The 16,548-nt window shown below is 40.8% G+C and overlaps 1 protein-coding gene across 2 annotated transcripts; it reads left to right on the forward strand.

The window, feature by feature from the left end:
- Positions 1-9,801, forward strand: LOC310893291 (sterile alpha motif domain-containing protein 9-like). Of its 2 annotated transcripts, XM_083822056.1 has the most exons (3): positions 2-940; positions 1,134-1,239; positions 3,195-9,801. In XM_083822056.1, exon 3 carries the CDS (start codon positions 3,196-3,198, stop codon positions 7,960-7,962), a length of 4,767 nt encoding a protein of 1,588 aa, XP_083678182.1. In that variant the 5' UTR covers positions 2-940; positions 1,134-1,239; position 3,195; the 3' UTR covers positions 7,963-9,801. The 2 variants fall into 2 exon arrangements, with proteins under 2 accessions (XP_083678183.1, XP_083678182.1); XM_083822057.1 differs by lacking the exon at positions 1,134-1,239 and having other exon boundaries at positions 1-940.
- Positions 9,802-16,548: the final 6,747 nt, after the last annotated feature.

Here is a 16,548-nt window from a genome sequence, read left to right on the forward strand (position 1 = left end):
GGAGGTGCTCCAGGCATGCAGCACAAGTTCCCCTGCGGCCTGTGGAGAGGCCCCTGGTGGAGCAGGCTGTCCCCCTGCAGCCCAGGGGTCCCACACGGAGCAGATCTCCACGCTGCAGCCCGTGGAGGAGCCCCCGGTGGAGCAGGTGGATGTGGCCTGGAGGAGGCTGCGGCCCATGGAGAGCCCCCGCAGGAGCAGGCCCCGGGCCGGAGCTGCAGCCCGTGGAGAGGAGCCCACGCAGGAGCAGGGGGTCTGGGGGGAGCTGCCGCCCGTGGGAGACCCGTGTTGGAGCAGTTTGCTCCTGGGCGATGGACCCCGTGGTACGGAGCCGTGTGGGAGCAGTTCTTGAGGAGCTGCTGCCTGTGGGCAGCCCCCGCAGGCTCAATTCGGGAAGGACGGCATCCCGTGGGAGGGACCCCACGTGGAACAGGGGCAGAGAGAGACCATGGAGGAGCAGCAGAGATGAAGCATCAGGGACTGACTGCAGCCCCCATTCCCCATTACCCTGAGATGCTCAGGGGGAGGACGTAGAAGAGGGTAAATAGGTGGAGGGTGTCTTTACTTCACTGTTAGTTCTCACTGCACTAGTCTGTTATTAGTGGGCAATAAATGACATTAATCTCCTTTTTACGCCGAGTCTGTCTCAGCTGTGAAGGTAACTGGTGAGTGATCTCCCTGTCCTTATCTCAAAGAAGCTCCATGAGCTTCTTTTCATTGCATTTCCCCCCAGTAAGGGAACCACAGTGTTTTCCCAGCTAGGAAGAGGCAGAGCAGAAGCAACTCTCCTTCGCAAAAGAGAAAGCAAAAGGGGAGGAGGGAACTAGAACCTCCTGTACCAACTTCCTCCAGCTTCTTTGCAACACCCAGCTTCAAAGCTGCACAGTCTAGAGCATCTTAGTCACAGATATGGAAGTGTAAACTAGAAGCACGCAAGAAGAAGGTAAGGAGAAATAAATATTCTGTAGCAGGCACTGTTATCTGTCTCCTCCAAAGATGTGTGTTTGCCGCTAGGAAAAAGTGACTGTATGTCTATCGATGCACTTTTCCTCCTACTATTTCTGATCCCAGACTTCTCTTCAAAGTTTATAAACTAATTTTAGGGTGGTTTGTTTTGTTTTGTTTTTTGTTAATAGCTTAGAAGAGTAATTCAGCTGAATTTTAGCTTTTGTGTATCCTGCTTGAACAAAATACACTTATCGGACAACTATAGGAAGAAAACTGCAGAACAGAACAGTTACAGTAAGTACACACATTTAATTCTAGTCTGGGATATTTTATGAAGATGTGATGTCTTCGTCTGATACCATTTCTTGTTTCTGAGACATTAATTTTATACATAAGATGATCTACAATCTACTAAGACAAACTCTTCCAAATCTTCTGTAAAATTTTTTGCACGTGAAAGGTGGCTGTTTGGAGATTACAGTGAATTAATCCCAAGGAACATGTCCTGAAAGAAATTATTCTGCAGCAATAATATAGTAGAGTGATTCTCTGGTGGAAAAGAACTTCAGTGGGTCAGAATCATTAACTAGCCAGTAACATGAAACCTAGAAACACTACATCAAAACTAGGAAATGAAAGTATCCCATTCTAGAGCTTTGCCTCATTAGGGGGGGTTCCAAACTTTAAAACACAAAGTAACTGTTTTAAAGGTCATAAACATGTTTGCTTCTATGTTAGGAGTAAATTGTGCCTCTGTTGCAAACTGTAAATTTGGTGGGATTTAAAGTCATAATTTTACACTGCTGGCTTGAATAGTCTCCGAGCCAGAGAAGAGCTTTAGTTTCAGTTTCTTTTCTCGGCCTTCAGATACCCTGGGTGGAGTTAATAGTGAGGATGATAGCCAGATCAGTTTTGTCATAAAAACAGTGAGTCTATTTCCCTCTGCACCCCCGATTTTTAATAATATGTGCTTACCAGAGTGTTATTCCAAAGAACTAGAAACTAGTTTTCCTTCTTTTTCTGTGACTAGAGGGAACAGTCTGTTGAGAGCAAAGCCAACTGCAGGCTTCCCCAGCCTGCTCTCCGCCTTTGCTCTGTGCCCTGGCAGTTCATTAGTTAAATCAGGAGGCAGCTGGACCGAAGCTAGGAAGAAAACAGTACTCCAGCACTAGCTATAAGAAATCCCTATTGTTGCTTCTTATTAAAGTTCATGTTTTAGGAAAACATGTAATAGATCAAAGAAAGCATGTTGCTAGGATGGGTTAGATAACAAAGTGTTCTTTCAAGAAACAAAATTTCCTCTATGGAAACAAAAAATTCTATGAATTTATTTTGTCTCAAGAATAATCAGGTACCAACAAGAAAATAATATTACCACTAGTGTAATGACTGTAGCTGGGTGTAATTCCATAACAAAATACAAATTTCAGAGGAATAAATATAATTCTCCTAAAGGAATTGAGGGGATGAAGTAAAATTGGACACTACTAAGTGAATTTTTTTCCCTTCCCTTCCTTTCCCTTCCCTTCCTTTCCCTAATTTTCCCTGTGCTTCCTTATTGAAAGTTTATGCCAAAAGTCCAAATTCAATAGGATCAAGTGGATTGTAAGATGCCCTCCTCCCCGTCACTCATCTCCACAAATGCTGCTGAACTGCTTGATTTTATTTGAGAAACCTCAATGAATATAAAATGTACTGAAAAAGTAAAATGGTAAAGAATTTCCTTTCATTTGCAGTAGCAGCAGTTGAGTAATCACAGCAGTATATTTCCACCCGAAAGTCTCTTTGCAATGTTATTCAAACAAATTGAGTACCTAACCACATCTTAGGATGAAAAAAGCTTGGAATTTTTCCTTCTCCACTAAATTGTAGCCTTTATGAGAGCCATTTGTGACCATGGTTTGTATTTGATGGCCCATACACCTGCAAGTTGGTGTCCAAATGACAACAAATAGGTAGCAGCCACCATTTTTATGTAGCGTCAGCTATGGAAGTGGTTTAAAAACAGGATTCACATAAAGCTGTTCTGTAAGAAAAAGTAATCTTTCTCTTAGAAGCAGATAATGTCTTATATATGATCTGACTTCACATTCCCATGATGTCCCCTAATTGAACCGTTATATTCCATGTGGCAGATTACACAAATGATGAAATAAATGGTAGACAGCATCAAGAAAATATGCATTATTCAGTTAATAAGCTATTATAAATCACTTGTTTAGTAACATTGTAATTTTTTTTCCTTAAAGAATGGAAAATGCAAACACTGAAAAAAAAGAGAAATTACATTTATATCAACATGCTGAAGAGTGGACAAAAGAAGAAGTCAAACAATTCTTAACTGAAATTCTTAAGATTGACCACAAATATGCAGAAATCTTGTATGACCAAGATGTAGCTGGTTCTACTTTGAAACTGTTGACTAAAGCAGATCTGGTGGATATGAGCATACCTCACGGGCCTGCTATTCAAATCATTCATTTCCTGAAAAAGCATGGCATTCTAACTGAAAGTTCAAACCAGGCTGAGGGACAAGAAGGCAGCGAACAGAGTCTTGATGGAGAAGATGATGAAGAAATTGTAAAGAACGAGTGGAAGAAGAAATACAGGTCATTTAATTCCAGTATACTGCAGGATTCTGAACTGGATCCTGTAGAAGATAAAACAGCGATAAAGTCAGCTGACAAGGAGAATGTATCGGAGAAGTCACTGTCAAGCAGCCAGCACCCAACCAGAAACATGTGTATGCCACATCCTTTTGATAATTTCAGTGATGGTACTCGATATATACAACATCATATTCTTAATGTCCCTGAAACAGGGCCACTCAACCTCATTGATCCAGCACATGAATTCAAATTACTTTCCAACACAGAGAATGCACTAGAAGAAGACATTAAAATGAAATTTAGCAATGAAGTCTTTAGGTTTGCTGCAGCCTGCATGAACTCTCGCACAAATGGCACTATTCATTTTGGAATACGTGACAATCCACACGGGGAAATCGAAGGAATAAAAGTTACCAAAAAAGAAGCCTACATCGACCATTTTGATAGATACATTGAAAAGTACTTTGATGAGCAATACATTGGAGCTGCAAAAGCTTGCATTAGACAACCTAGATTTGTGGAAGTATTGTTACCAAATGGAACTCCATCAGATACGTTTGTCATTGAAATAGATGTGGTTCCCAGACACTCCATCTGCAATACAAAATATTTCTGTACCAACACATATGATTTTAAGAGCAAGTGTTGCAGAAAAGCTGTCTTCATCCGCGACGGAGCTAGTTCTAAAAATATTAAAAATACAAATGAATTTGAAAAGTTTAAAAGTAACTTGACGTTGTTAGCAGATTCTCGTAAAAGAGCAGAGGAAGAACATAACTTAAAGCAAAAGAAGACAATGAATGAAGGACTAAAGCTAGTTAGTCTGCTCACTGGCAACAGAGACATGCTAGATGACTCTTATTATGACTACTACATTTTGGTAACAAACAAATGCCATCCAAGTCAAACTTCACACTTAGACTTTTTACAGGAAATTAAATGGTTTGCTGTGCTTGATTTTGACTCTGAATCAGAAAAAAATGGTGTATTTAAGACTTACCAAAAAACTCGAAATGCCAAACTTCACTTCCCATATCATTACGAAAACAAGGTGGGTTCAGTTTCTGAACAAGCTGAGAAGCTGAATTTGCATCAGGAGACAAACTGGATTTTCTGCAATGGTGGATCAGACTTCAAAGGCAATAAAGAACAACCATTAGATCCTGCTTTGTGGCAACGAGATAGGGCCGCTGAAGTCAGAAAGATGATTTCATTTCTTTCACACAAACACGTAAAGCAGAGTGGGAAGTTTTTAATAGTGTTTCTTTTGCTTTCCCGAGTGGAAGATCCATTGGATCCCCTTGCTGAGACATTTGTTACATTTTACCAAGAATTAAAGGGACTAGAAGACATGGCCTGCATTTGCATTGGTGCAGGTACAGACCAGCGATGGAAAGATCTTCTTCATGCTAGAGGCATAAGAGAGGAAGCACTTTCAAATAAATGTGTTTCTAATTTAACCCTGCAAATGGTAAACGGTACCATCATAAAAGCGAAATCAGTGACCCAGTCATCTAAAAGACTTCTGCCCTCCATTGGCGGTTCTACAATTCTTCTAAAGAAGGAAGAAGATTTCATAGCAGCATTGGAAATCTTATGTGAAAATGAATGCAAGGACACAGAGATAGAGAAGGATGAAGAACAATTTAAAAAATTCATGAAAGAGCGGGAAAAAGATTTTTATCGAGGTGGTAGAGTGACATGGTGGAATTTTTATTTTTCTTCTGAAAATTACACATCGGTTTTTGTCAAAAGGGATCGTTATGAAAACCTTGAACAACTAATTGTGTCTTCAGCTAACAGCGCTAATCAGTCACCTGTAAAAATTATCAACCTTTACCACCATCCTGGCTGTGGTGGGACAACATTAGCTATGCATATCCTCTGGAATCTCCGGAAGCAATTCAGATGTGCTGTTCTCAAAAACAAAACAAGTGATTTTGGAACACAAGTGGCAACTTTAATCACCTACGGAGCAAGCAAGGACAGTGGCTATTTACCAGTGTTACTTCTTGTGGATGATTTTGAAGAGCAAGAAAATGTCTATCTTCTGCACAAAGAAATTCAGGTAGCTATAACAGAAAAATGTATTCAGTATGTAAATCCTTTAGTGATCATTTTAAATTGTATGAGATCTCAGAATCCTGATGAAAATTCAACGATCAATTCCTTGAACAGTATTTCTTTAAAACAGTTTCTTTCTGTAAAAGAGCAAAGGGCCTTTGAACAGAAACTAAAAGATATTGAAAAGATGCATCCAAATCCCAATAATTTCTATTCTTTTATGATTATGAAGGAAAACTTTGATCCAAAATACATAGAAAAAGTGGTTAAAAATACCTTGCGTAACTTGAATATAAAGTCTAAATCAGCACAACTTGTTTACTATCTCACACTCTTAAACGCTTATGTAAGAACATCTACACTTTCAATATCACTATGTGAAGAATTCTTGGGAATTAATTCTCGAGAGACAGGCAACAAAGATAAACTGATAGAAAAAATGGGAATTTGTTCCAATATTCTAATGTATGCTCAAGTACAAGAATACACGACATACCGAGGTCTACGCATCATTCACCCATTGATAGCACAGTGCTGCCTAACAGAATTTAAACTAACCTATAACTTGCCAAAAAGTGAAATTACATTGCGATTATTGAAGGAGGATTTGCTTTATGAGAATTCATTAAAACACGACAAACTTACTCATGATATATTAACCCTACTGATTACTAGACAGCGCAAAGAACATGGCTATGAGTCAGACACATGGTTCTCCCCATTAATTGAAGCCATTCATAGGGAAGAGAAGTATTTTAATGTGGAATGTGTGTTACAACAAGCATCCACTAGATTTAAGAAAAATGGTCACATTTGCCAAGCCTTGGCAAGATACTTCTACATTAAAGAAAACAAATTTGACTTAGCATTACTCTGGGCCAAAGAAGCCAAAGAGCGAGCACCACACAGTTCATACATATCAGATACACTAGGTCAAGTCTTTAAACGCCAGCTAAGATACCAGGTAGAGCACAGAGGAAAGAGTGCAGTCCTAACAGCTGAGGAACTGTATTATTTGCTAGAACTTGCTCAAAATGCTTCATCGGCTTTCAGAGTATCTCAGCAGCAAGCTAAGAATGCAGTCATTGAACAGCATTTGCAGCGTCAAAAACTTAAAAGAAAGTTTCAAAATTACAATACTTTGGGTTATCAGGGAGAGATAGAAACTGGTCTTTATGTTATTGATGTCCTGCAGCACATTCCCTTTTTCAGCAAAGAAGACTCACAGTGTAGGGAAAGAATGATAAAGTATCTATCAGGAAATGGTGATTTGAATTTAGATAGCCCTAACACAGAGAGTGAAATGTTCAAGGCTCTTACACATTATTCCAGTTTTTTAAATAATTTGCGATTGCAATTAAAAAGGGCATTTGACTTCCTTGAAGACTACTTTGTGTTTTTCAAAACACAGACAAATGAAAGAGAAATTGTAGAGGCAAAAATGTCTGAGACGGTTCGAGAATGTTTTACAAAATACATAAAAATATTTTGTGATTCCAGTGTTGAGCAACTGAGAAGTCAACAGGTCTTAGGGTGGCCCTTGTCTCAGAAAATAGAAGCATACAGAAAGACTGTGGAGGCTTCCAAAGCAGACTCATTTTCTGGAGTTTTAGCATACCTTTACAAAAACCAGAGAAATGCTGACAGAGAAATAGAAGACATAGTATATGCATATGCATTTCTGTGTGAGGAGAATTCACAAGCAACTCTGAAGGAAAAACAGAATTTCATTTTGGCAAATGTTGTTCTGAACTGCGTTAAACCTAAATCCACTGAGTTACGTCATTTTGAGGAGCTGAGAAGTCAACTTGTAAGTATTCTAGAGAAAGTGGAACCGAATTCACACTGCGTAGAGCCTTTCTTCCTTGCCTCTTTGTTGTTCTGGCCTGAAAATAGAAAACAACTAAATGAAGATTCTAGGAAAATGGACAAGTATGTTAGACGCCTAAGTGAGTCTTTCAAAGAGCTCTATGGAACCGTGTGTTGTTCCAAGCAACCTGTGGCTCATTTCTATCTTGCAAAAGGCAGTGGCCTAAACAGATTTGTTCACAAAAGAAAGATAGATCAGCTTTTTAGCTCACTTTCAGAACAGGAACTGAATGTCTTCTGGCAGAATGGAAATATCTGGAAGGAAAAGGCTGTTCATGATCTTTTGCTTCCTTTGGATGGAAGAGCTGAGGGTACAGTTATCTACATAAACTACGGCAGCAATGAACCCTTTAGGATACCAGCGAAGCCTGTTCCTTCATGCCTACTGAAAAATGGCCCAAACATACAAAGAGTGTCTTTTTACCTTGGCTTTTCCGTTGCTGGTCTCCTGGCATACAACGTACGCAGTTTATAATTAAAACAATAGGGATTTCAGGTTCAGGTTTTCAGGCAAAATTATCATTAGCATTTTTTTGCCAATAATTGTAAATGAAAAGAAATGGCTGTCCATCATGCTTCCCTCCTCAGTATGCCAGTCTTTGTGCTTGGCTAATAAACAAGTTGTACATATTGTGAAAGGACAGAAGCACTTTTACTCTCTCATAGCATTTCTAAATATGTGATTGTTAAAGATACCACTACTTTCTGCTCTACTGTAAAAACACCCTAGTTGTCATTTGAAGCCAGTATCAAACAGATTTTCTTCTTTTGTGATGGGCCTACTTCTGCTTTATATAAAATTGATCCAGTTTGGTCTTTCTTTTCATTATAAATTCCATGAGTTCCTTCCAGTGATGGATGGATACATTTCGTATTAAGTTTGATCCTTGTATAGGATCCATGCAAATTAATCAAAGTATAAAACTGCCTGTAATGTTCAGGCACAATGTTCCAAAAAAGTAAAATATACTGGTGTGAAACACCAGAAACTACAAGTTACTGCTACCTGGGTGGGAGGAGGGAGTGTGCAAAGCGTTGCATTTTACACTATGTGTATGCAATTCATGACAACTAGAGGAGTTCGATAAAATTAACAGCTTTAGAAATGTCTGAAGGACTGATCTTTTATCAGCCTATGAGTCCTCTTTGCTCTTAGTGGCAGGTAGGCAAAAATAAATTACTTCTCAGCAGAAGATTAATAAAAACAAATCAACGACAACAACAAAAGAATAAAGCAGCATGTCATTCCGGTGTAGTGCAGCTCTTCTTTCAGTTGCAAATATGCAAAAGTAGCTTTATTGTATAAAGCAGACTATAGCCAAAATATATTTCTGTTGGCAACTTCCTATTGCAGTGACCATCTCCCACTGATTGCATGCTTTGTTTTGTTTTGTTTTGTTTTTAATAGTATACTTTTATTTCATGTAGGATACTACAGAATCAATTTTCATAGTAATTCATTATTTGCTCTAATTGGTTCTTAGAAGATCGCTGTACAATTTAACAATGACTATTTACCCTTCCAAATAAAGATTTACAGCAAATAATTTGCCATGTCTTCATGGCAACTGAAGACTTCATCTCAGTCAGTCATGTCTCAAAAACTGCAAGTTTACGACATGTCTAAGAAAGAGCAATAGCTGTGAGGGGCAGGAGAAATGGAGGTGATGTGGAGGAGACAAAGTTGGAAATGCATGGAAGAGGACATTGTTGGGGATGTGGCTAGAGATGTGCTCCTGGAAAACAGCAACCCATGCTGAGCCTGGGACACCTTTGAGGGACTGACATTACCCACACTTGGGTAGAGGAAACAAGTTAGAAGGAAGGAGCCGCATCGCGTAGGAGGAGGAAAGTATAAGAAGCAAGAAGCAGCACAAAGAAGCCACTACACATCGATGCCAACCTTCTCTGCTGCCCTTCACCTTGCCAGAGGGATTGGAAAGGTCTGAGAATAATACCCGGTGAAAACAAAGTAGGACATGGAGAGGAGAGGTGTTGCACTGTTTGCCTGGGGAAAGGAGAAAAGCATTTCCCTAATGATGGTTTTAAGGTCCCTTCCAACCCAAACCATTGTATGATTTGATGATTCTACATGTCTGCTTAGTTGTCTTTTTGCTTTCTCCATGGCCCAATTAATAATTAGAAGTTTTTGTTAACTGGCAATAAATTAAATTATATTTCTCAATATGAGGTTCTTTTTCTCATAACGTGCACATTTACTAATAACCCTTGTGATCTGGCATACTGATTACATGCTAGGCACCGCACTATATGTCTGTGTGAGTTTACAGAAATACAGATTTTATTATTTTTATGTATCGGTCTGTTTGTTATAAAATTGTATTTTTATCACCAGTAACTCATTAATACAGATATTTTATAATATATAATAACTGTGCAAGGTTGGACTGTATTTTATGATACATAACTTATACAGAGACTGACAGAAAAATATTTCCTACTTTAAAAGGATTTCCTATTTTCTATTACTTTGTAAGACCAACTTCTTTATGGCTCATAGCTTTTTTAATCTTTGAAAACTAAGCTCTCCCATACCAAATATCTGCCTCAGACTTACTTGTGTTAATTAAAGCCAACGGGCTCAGTAGCTTCCAAGAGTGAGGTCAAGAAAAAAAACATGTTGCGTTGCCCATGCTAAATAACTCTTCCAACTTTTTCCAGTATGCTCAGGAATTATTTGGAGTAGTTTATAAAACAGTTTTTAGCATGGTAGAGAAAAGGTAGAGGTGAGGGGAAATATGACTGAGTAAATACAATTTTACGAAGTTGCAAGGCCTGAAAAGACTGCCATTTCTATATGGGCACATGCAAACTTAGGTTTTAACAGCAGAGTCTTTATGCAGTCAACAGTCCCAGAAGTTGCAGGTCCGGGCTGTCATGGGCCAAGCCTAAGCTGTCAGTGCTGAGCCCAGAAACCTCGAGGAGGCAACCTGATTCAGACGGGTTGCACAGAGGCCAAAGCTAGGCCAGCAAGGAGAGGCAGGAGAAGCCGTTTGACTTTCACAGGCCGTGGCAATGTTATCTCAGCAGCTCCCTCTGGTGTGTGGCCCAGCTGTTGGAGCAGCCAAGGTCCTCGCTGCACCCAAGCATCTTTGTGGAGTGTGAACTCCTGTGGAGGATCAGGAGTTTAGGAATCCACTTCTGGAGGAGTGCAAGGCCTGCAAGCATCAGTTTAGGATGTGGAATTTATGGGCACAGAGGATTCTTCTCTAAAATCACAGCTAGAAGCACACGACATGGAAGGGGCTTCACAACTGGTGTCGGAAAGGAAAATTTCCATTAAGGTGAGCGTAAGGTAAACGGCCTGGAGCATGGCTGCAAGGACTGAGGATGAGAACAGTGGCAGGGACTAGAGTAGGTAAGAGGGAACAAGGGAAGGGAAGGCAAGGCAAGGCCAGGCAAGGCAAAATGGTAGGCAAGGCAAGGCCAAGGGAAAATGGAAGGCAAGCCTAGGGAACACGTACAGGTACTGGTATGCACACTAGCAATAATATGAGCTGACTGAGCCAAAGAAAAAGTATGTGCACAGGGTATTCAAAGTCCCTTGGCTGTAAGTCTGTAGAGGATTGTATTTCATACAGGAATACTTCCTGGGCTGAAGACTTCCAACTTACACGGCCAGAGCAGAGACTGTAGGACTTACGAGGTAAGACAGAACAAATGGAGGTTCTCTAGAAATGAGAAAGTGGAGGATGACACAGTGTCTTCTAATAATTAATAGGCAAAGAATGTAGCAAAAAGGAAGGTAGTAAAATGTTCTGAAAGCCCAAAGTGGGCATGGAGTAAAGGTAAAAATGTACTGTAAGAAAGATTCAAGCTATATCCCAGCAAATAAAATAAAATAAAAATAAATAATAATAATAATAATATATCAGTAAAAGTAATGAAGTACAGGGATAGACAGCTATGTCATGGAAATCTCTTTGTAGATCTTGAAAAATGAAAAGACAAACATTTGAGATAAATTTAATAGTTTTAAGTGAGCTTATATGCTGTAGAGCACTCTAGAAAATCTCTTAAGCTTTGTTTCAGACCTACTTTTCCATAACTTAGATAAGAAAGCCTTGATAGGATCAAATACCCCTCCATAGGACTGCCCTTCCTTAAATGTTTCATGCATCTACCCAATCTCACATAAATTTTCTGTAGCTCTGAAGACATGAGAGCAAAGGCCTACATACCTCAAATCCTCCCCATTGCTAAGACACATGGATTGCATCTGAACTTAAGGAGAAAAAAGGTCTTGTTTCGTCCTGAAAAGCCCAACTGATGTAGACAGAGGAGTTGTGGGGGCACAGAGCAATCAGCTACAGACTGTAAGAATTAGCTAAATTCTGCACAGCTTGTATGTTTGATTACAGCTGAGATTATACCTGTGATGTGGTTTTATCATTACAAACACCTTTTGCTGAAAAAACAAACAAACAAAAAAACCAACACAAATCAGATCTTCAAAATCATGAGATTTCCATCTAAAACCATGAGATTTCTAAATATGTGAGGATTTTTACACTGCCTTCTGGCTTGAAACTACTCTGTCTTCTTTTGTCAACATGTGAAAATTTCAGATTAAAGTCAACTAGAACAAAAAAGAATGTGCTTCCCTCTGTCCATATGAATGGAGATTCCACTTACTGTCTACACACATGTAAAAAAGGAGTACAACTGCATCTTCTCCTAAGAGAGTGTAAGCTTTACATTTCCTATTACTGTGTTAACCCTTTTCCCTTGCACTTTCACATCTGATTTCTTTATTTCCCTGCTGTGCTAAGGCTATAAAACACAAGTGGGAAGTAAGCATCCAAGAATAACAAAGCAACTCCTTTATGTATCAGATTTTCTTGTTATTTCTCAATAAAGATTCATGTGAGCTCCAGAGATCTTAAAACACAATACATGTACATATAATAATGATGTATAACATCAGAAAGTAAATGTAATCCAGATAGCCAAAAATTATTATATTCTAAATTACATATCTTCACTGTTGCACCAGAGTTTAATTTCTTCCTGGAAACCAGTCCATATTCTTTCTTCTTCCTTTCCTTGCAACACTTTTTTTTTTTTTTGGTCTGGACTCTTTTCTTCCACCTAGTTCCAAGCAGAAGTGAAGGCTTAGGCAGCACAGGTAGCAAAGATATACCACAGTGCTCAGGTAACTGCTCAAATCCCCACTGTATGGTCAAATGAAAAGGGCAAGTCCATTTCTTACAGTTTGAGCTATCCTTTCTCCATATTGGAAACATAACCTTCATATAGCATTTCCTTTAAAATGGATGTAAGACTGCTCAAACAAATCAATTGGGTATAAAGTGCACAGCTGTTTTTTGTTTGTTTGTTTGTTTCTGAAATGTTTAAATTGAACTTTGCAGAAGAGCCAATATAATTTGCAGTGCTTATACTGGTATATATACATATACTGTACATATATATATAGTATACATACTGTGTTACACATCCCAAAGTTTCCCTTCCAGGTTTAGATTTCATTTGGAGACTGAGATTATCTTTGTCATTTTCCTCACCATGCTGGCAGCTCTGAATTAACTTTTCTCTTGCACAATCAAGAACCAGGAGTGTTGGGGAATATAGTGTGAAGATACTGAGCCACCTGTGACTGGGCAGCAGTTTAGCTGTATTCATATAATGTTGCATTCACATCTTTTCCGAAGGAGCTACCAACCAGGGACCAGCCCCCCACAAATGTACCTACCCTCTCCATGACTAAAGATGCAGCAAAATGAAGTGATCATACCCTGCATACTTGTACATAAGATGTGATATGGCTTCTGTACTGTTGGACAGGTACAGAAGAATCACACTCATTTGGGAGATTATGCCATGGAAGAGGTAGCTTGAGAAGTACACAAACTATCAAAGCTGGGCCACTGGTCCAGGTTCAGCAAGGACTCTCACCTCTTCTCCTTTATTCTCCTCTTCCTGGACTTTCTTCTGTGGCATCTCTGACAGTGAAATAACCAGGCTTTTTCTTCCCATTCGTGCCTCTAAAAACTTGGATCTATGCAAAACTCCTGCCTGCTTGCCACCTTTAGGTGGCCCATTATGAAGGAAAACGAGAGTTGGAGAACTGAGAGTGTCTAACCACCCATGCCAGGTTGCAGCCACAGAGATCCCGTGACAGTAACGAACATGCTTAACAGGTCAGGGAGCTTCCTTGATCCTCCAATCCCAGACCCAGAGCAAAGACAACTTTAGCATCAAGCCATCAAAACTGTATTCTTTGGGAAAAGCATCCACAGAGGACATCTCCTTGATGCTTGACATCAGAGGAGATTCCAGTAATCTCTTAGAGGAAGAGATCAAAATTATCTTGGTAATTCTGTCTTCTCTGTAGTTGTACCACCTCCTGCTGCTGTTATACTCCCATCCCTAGACAGTCAAAGACAAAGATTAGCTAGCTTTATCACCACACTCACCTCCTTTACCTATGTAAAGAATGAGTCTGTCACAACAAAAACACTTCCTCTTTTCACCATACACAAGATATAAGTAATTCAGCGACACCTGACAAATCTATTGGATTACTACTAAATGCAGTGATGAAATACATGGCAACAACATATCTAAACCTAGAATGCTTTTCCTTCACACTACCCTTCTTCTGCACGTGTTGTAACTTATAGTGGTGCATTTACTCAACCAGCTGTCCATATTAAATCCACATCTCTCGGTAACTGCTGCACTACCAGCACTGCAGCCCAGTAAGGCTCCAAGCGCCGGACTGTTATGTTCTCTTCTCAGACCCAACGGAGGAGTTGTGCTGCTGCTTGGAAGGAGTCATCTTCAGCCCTGCTCCCACCTGTGGCTGGTGAAAAGAGCAATATCTCTGCTATTCACACTTTATAGATTTCGTTCAAACCAAACCTCTATGGCCCAAGGACTTCTACAGAACAAATATGCTTTGGGTTATTTCTGGTTTTTGTTTGTTTGTTTGTTTTTTCTTTGTTTTCTCACATAGATGTGTATGAGACTTAAAAGTTTAAGGTTGCAATAAACTAAAATATCTGCAGGACAGGAAAATAAAGGAGGACAAATTTTATCACAAATGGGAGCTGGGCTGATCTAGTGTCGACGAGGCAGGCACTGATGCAGTCCTTGTGGCAGAAGCGACCAAGATGATTCAGATAAAAACACAGCAGTAGTGAAACTCTGTGGAGAGCCCCATGGCAGGTGGGAGCAGACCCCGGCCCGGGGAAGGCAGCGAGAGGAATCAGGTCCGAGGAAGAGGACTGCTCATATAACTACAGTTGCAGAAAAGAAAGAAAAAGAAAAAAAAATACTAAAAATAAAAAAGGCCAAACATTGAATTCTTAGCACCTATCCGCCACAGAATATAAAAAGGGAACCGAAACCTCCCCTGGCGGCCTGCGTGAGGCGTGGACACAAAATGGCAGGCGGGGGGAGCCGCGGGCAGCGCGGCCTCGGGGCTCCGGGGCGGGCAGCAGGCGGCGCTCCGGCTCCGCGCACCCCGGGCCGCCAGCCGCTGCAGGGGCCTCGCTTCTCCATCGAGGCCACGGGTGGCCCGTGGGGCCCACGGAGACCGAGGGGAAGGGCTGCTGCCGCCAGCGGGGCGAGAGGAAAGGCGCTTTGGTCGCCGCGGTCACTCCGCAGACACCTGTCCTCCCGTGTGAGGGGAAAATGAGGAAAATGCCGTCCAGATGTGACTGTGGAGCAGCCTCAGGGGAACGTCCTTCAGCCGTAGGGAAGTCACTCCAGAAGCAAAGTCACTCCGACCAGCAAAGCCCAGCCTGAACGGGACAGGGCATTCCCCTGCCGTCACCTGACGTGGCCATACCCACCAGAGATGTCACGAGTGAAGGCTGGAGGGGAACCTGTCCAAGGGTATGGCAACACCTGTGCAGGCATCAGGTGCTCTCCCGTCACCACTGCCACCTCGGCAGGTGATGACCAGAAGGAGCAGAGCCCAATGGGGTCTCCCCACACTGGGATATTTTACACAGGGCCTCAGGTTCCATGAGGCCATGATGGGAGAGTTAATGCATCCGAGTAAAAAAGCTGTGTTTCCTCTCCCAGCAATGGCAGGAGTGGGTCTGGGCTTGTCTTGAGGCCTTACCCTTGCTGAGGAGAGCCAGCAACATGGGGAGTTTCTCAGTTTGGGTTGATTCTAGCTAGAAGCACAGCCACCATCCAGTGAGGGGAATGTTGGTCATGACAAATTCTAATTACTTAAACTTAAGGGCTCTGTGCTGCAGAAAGCTATTTCTAGTTTCCCTTTGCCTATTGGAACCACAGACCTTCACTTTGTGTAACCTGTCACAAGACAACTTCTGACTTCCTCTTCATTGGCATTTGCTTGTTCCTTGCTCTTTCTTAAGAGCTCAAGATGAAGGACATGCTCTTTCCTACTCAGCAGCTGTGTTCCCTAAGAGAAGTTTAGGGCTCTACCGTCTGTTGCAGACCCTATGCTTCAGATGCTATGTCTCAACAGAGACTGAGCCAAACAGCAGCACTAACTTCAGTGCAACTATGACTGCCTTTGAAAGGGTCTGGCTTCACAGCAGGTATGGGACTGAAAGCTAGCAAGCTACCACAGCAAGGAATACAGTAAGAGTTATGAATTAATAATGATAATAGGAGTGAGAAAGAAGGGAAGAAAAAAAAAAGAAGAAAAAAGAAAAACTTTAGTCTTGCTAGTTTCCTGCGTTCTTCAGTGGTGACTCCTGTATTTTAAGTCTTATAATGTCGGGAAATGAGAATAAGAGCACATACTGACTTTATAAATTCAGTCAAGATGGATTCAATTTATGCATATGATGGGAAGTGCGTGCTGCAAAGAAACAAAACATAGAAAGAGTTACAAAAAATACCGTAGAAATAGTCAACACTGTGAGTGCAATGTTGCATGAATTATCACCTCATGACAAACTGATCAGTGGAACATAAGAAACCAACAGCTGAGATCCTTGGTAAAACTCCTATAGGGATGAGCCTATAGGAATTTTCAAGATAATGATGGTCATTGTGGCCACACAGATCATTTGGGAGTTACATGTTGGTA

The sequence above is a fragment of the Anser anser genome (genome assembly GCF_964211835.1).
Source record: "Anser anser genome assembly, chromosome: 2".
NCBI lineage: Eukaryota > Metazoa > Chordata > Aves > Anseriformes > Anatidae > Anser > Anser anser.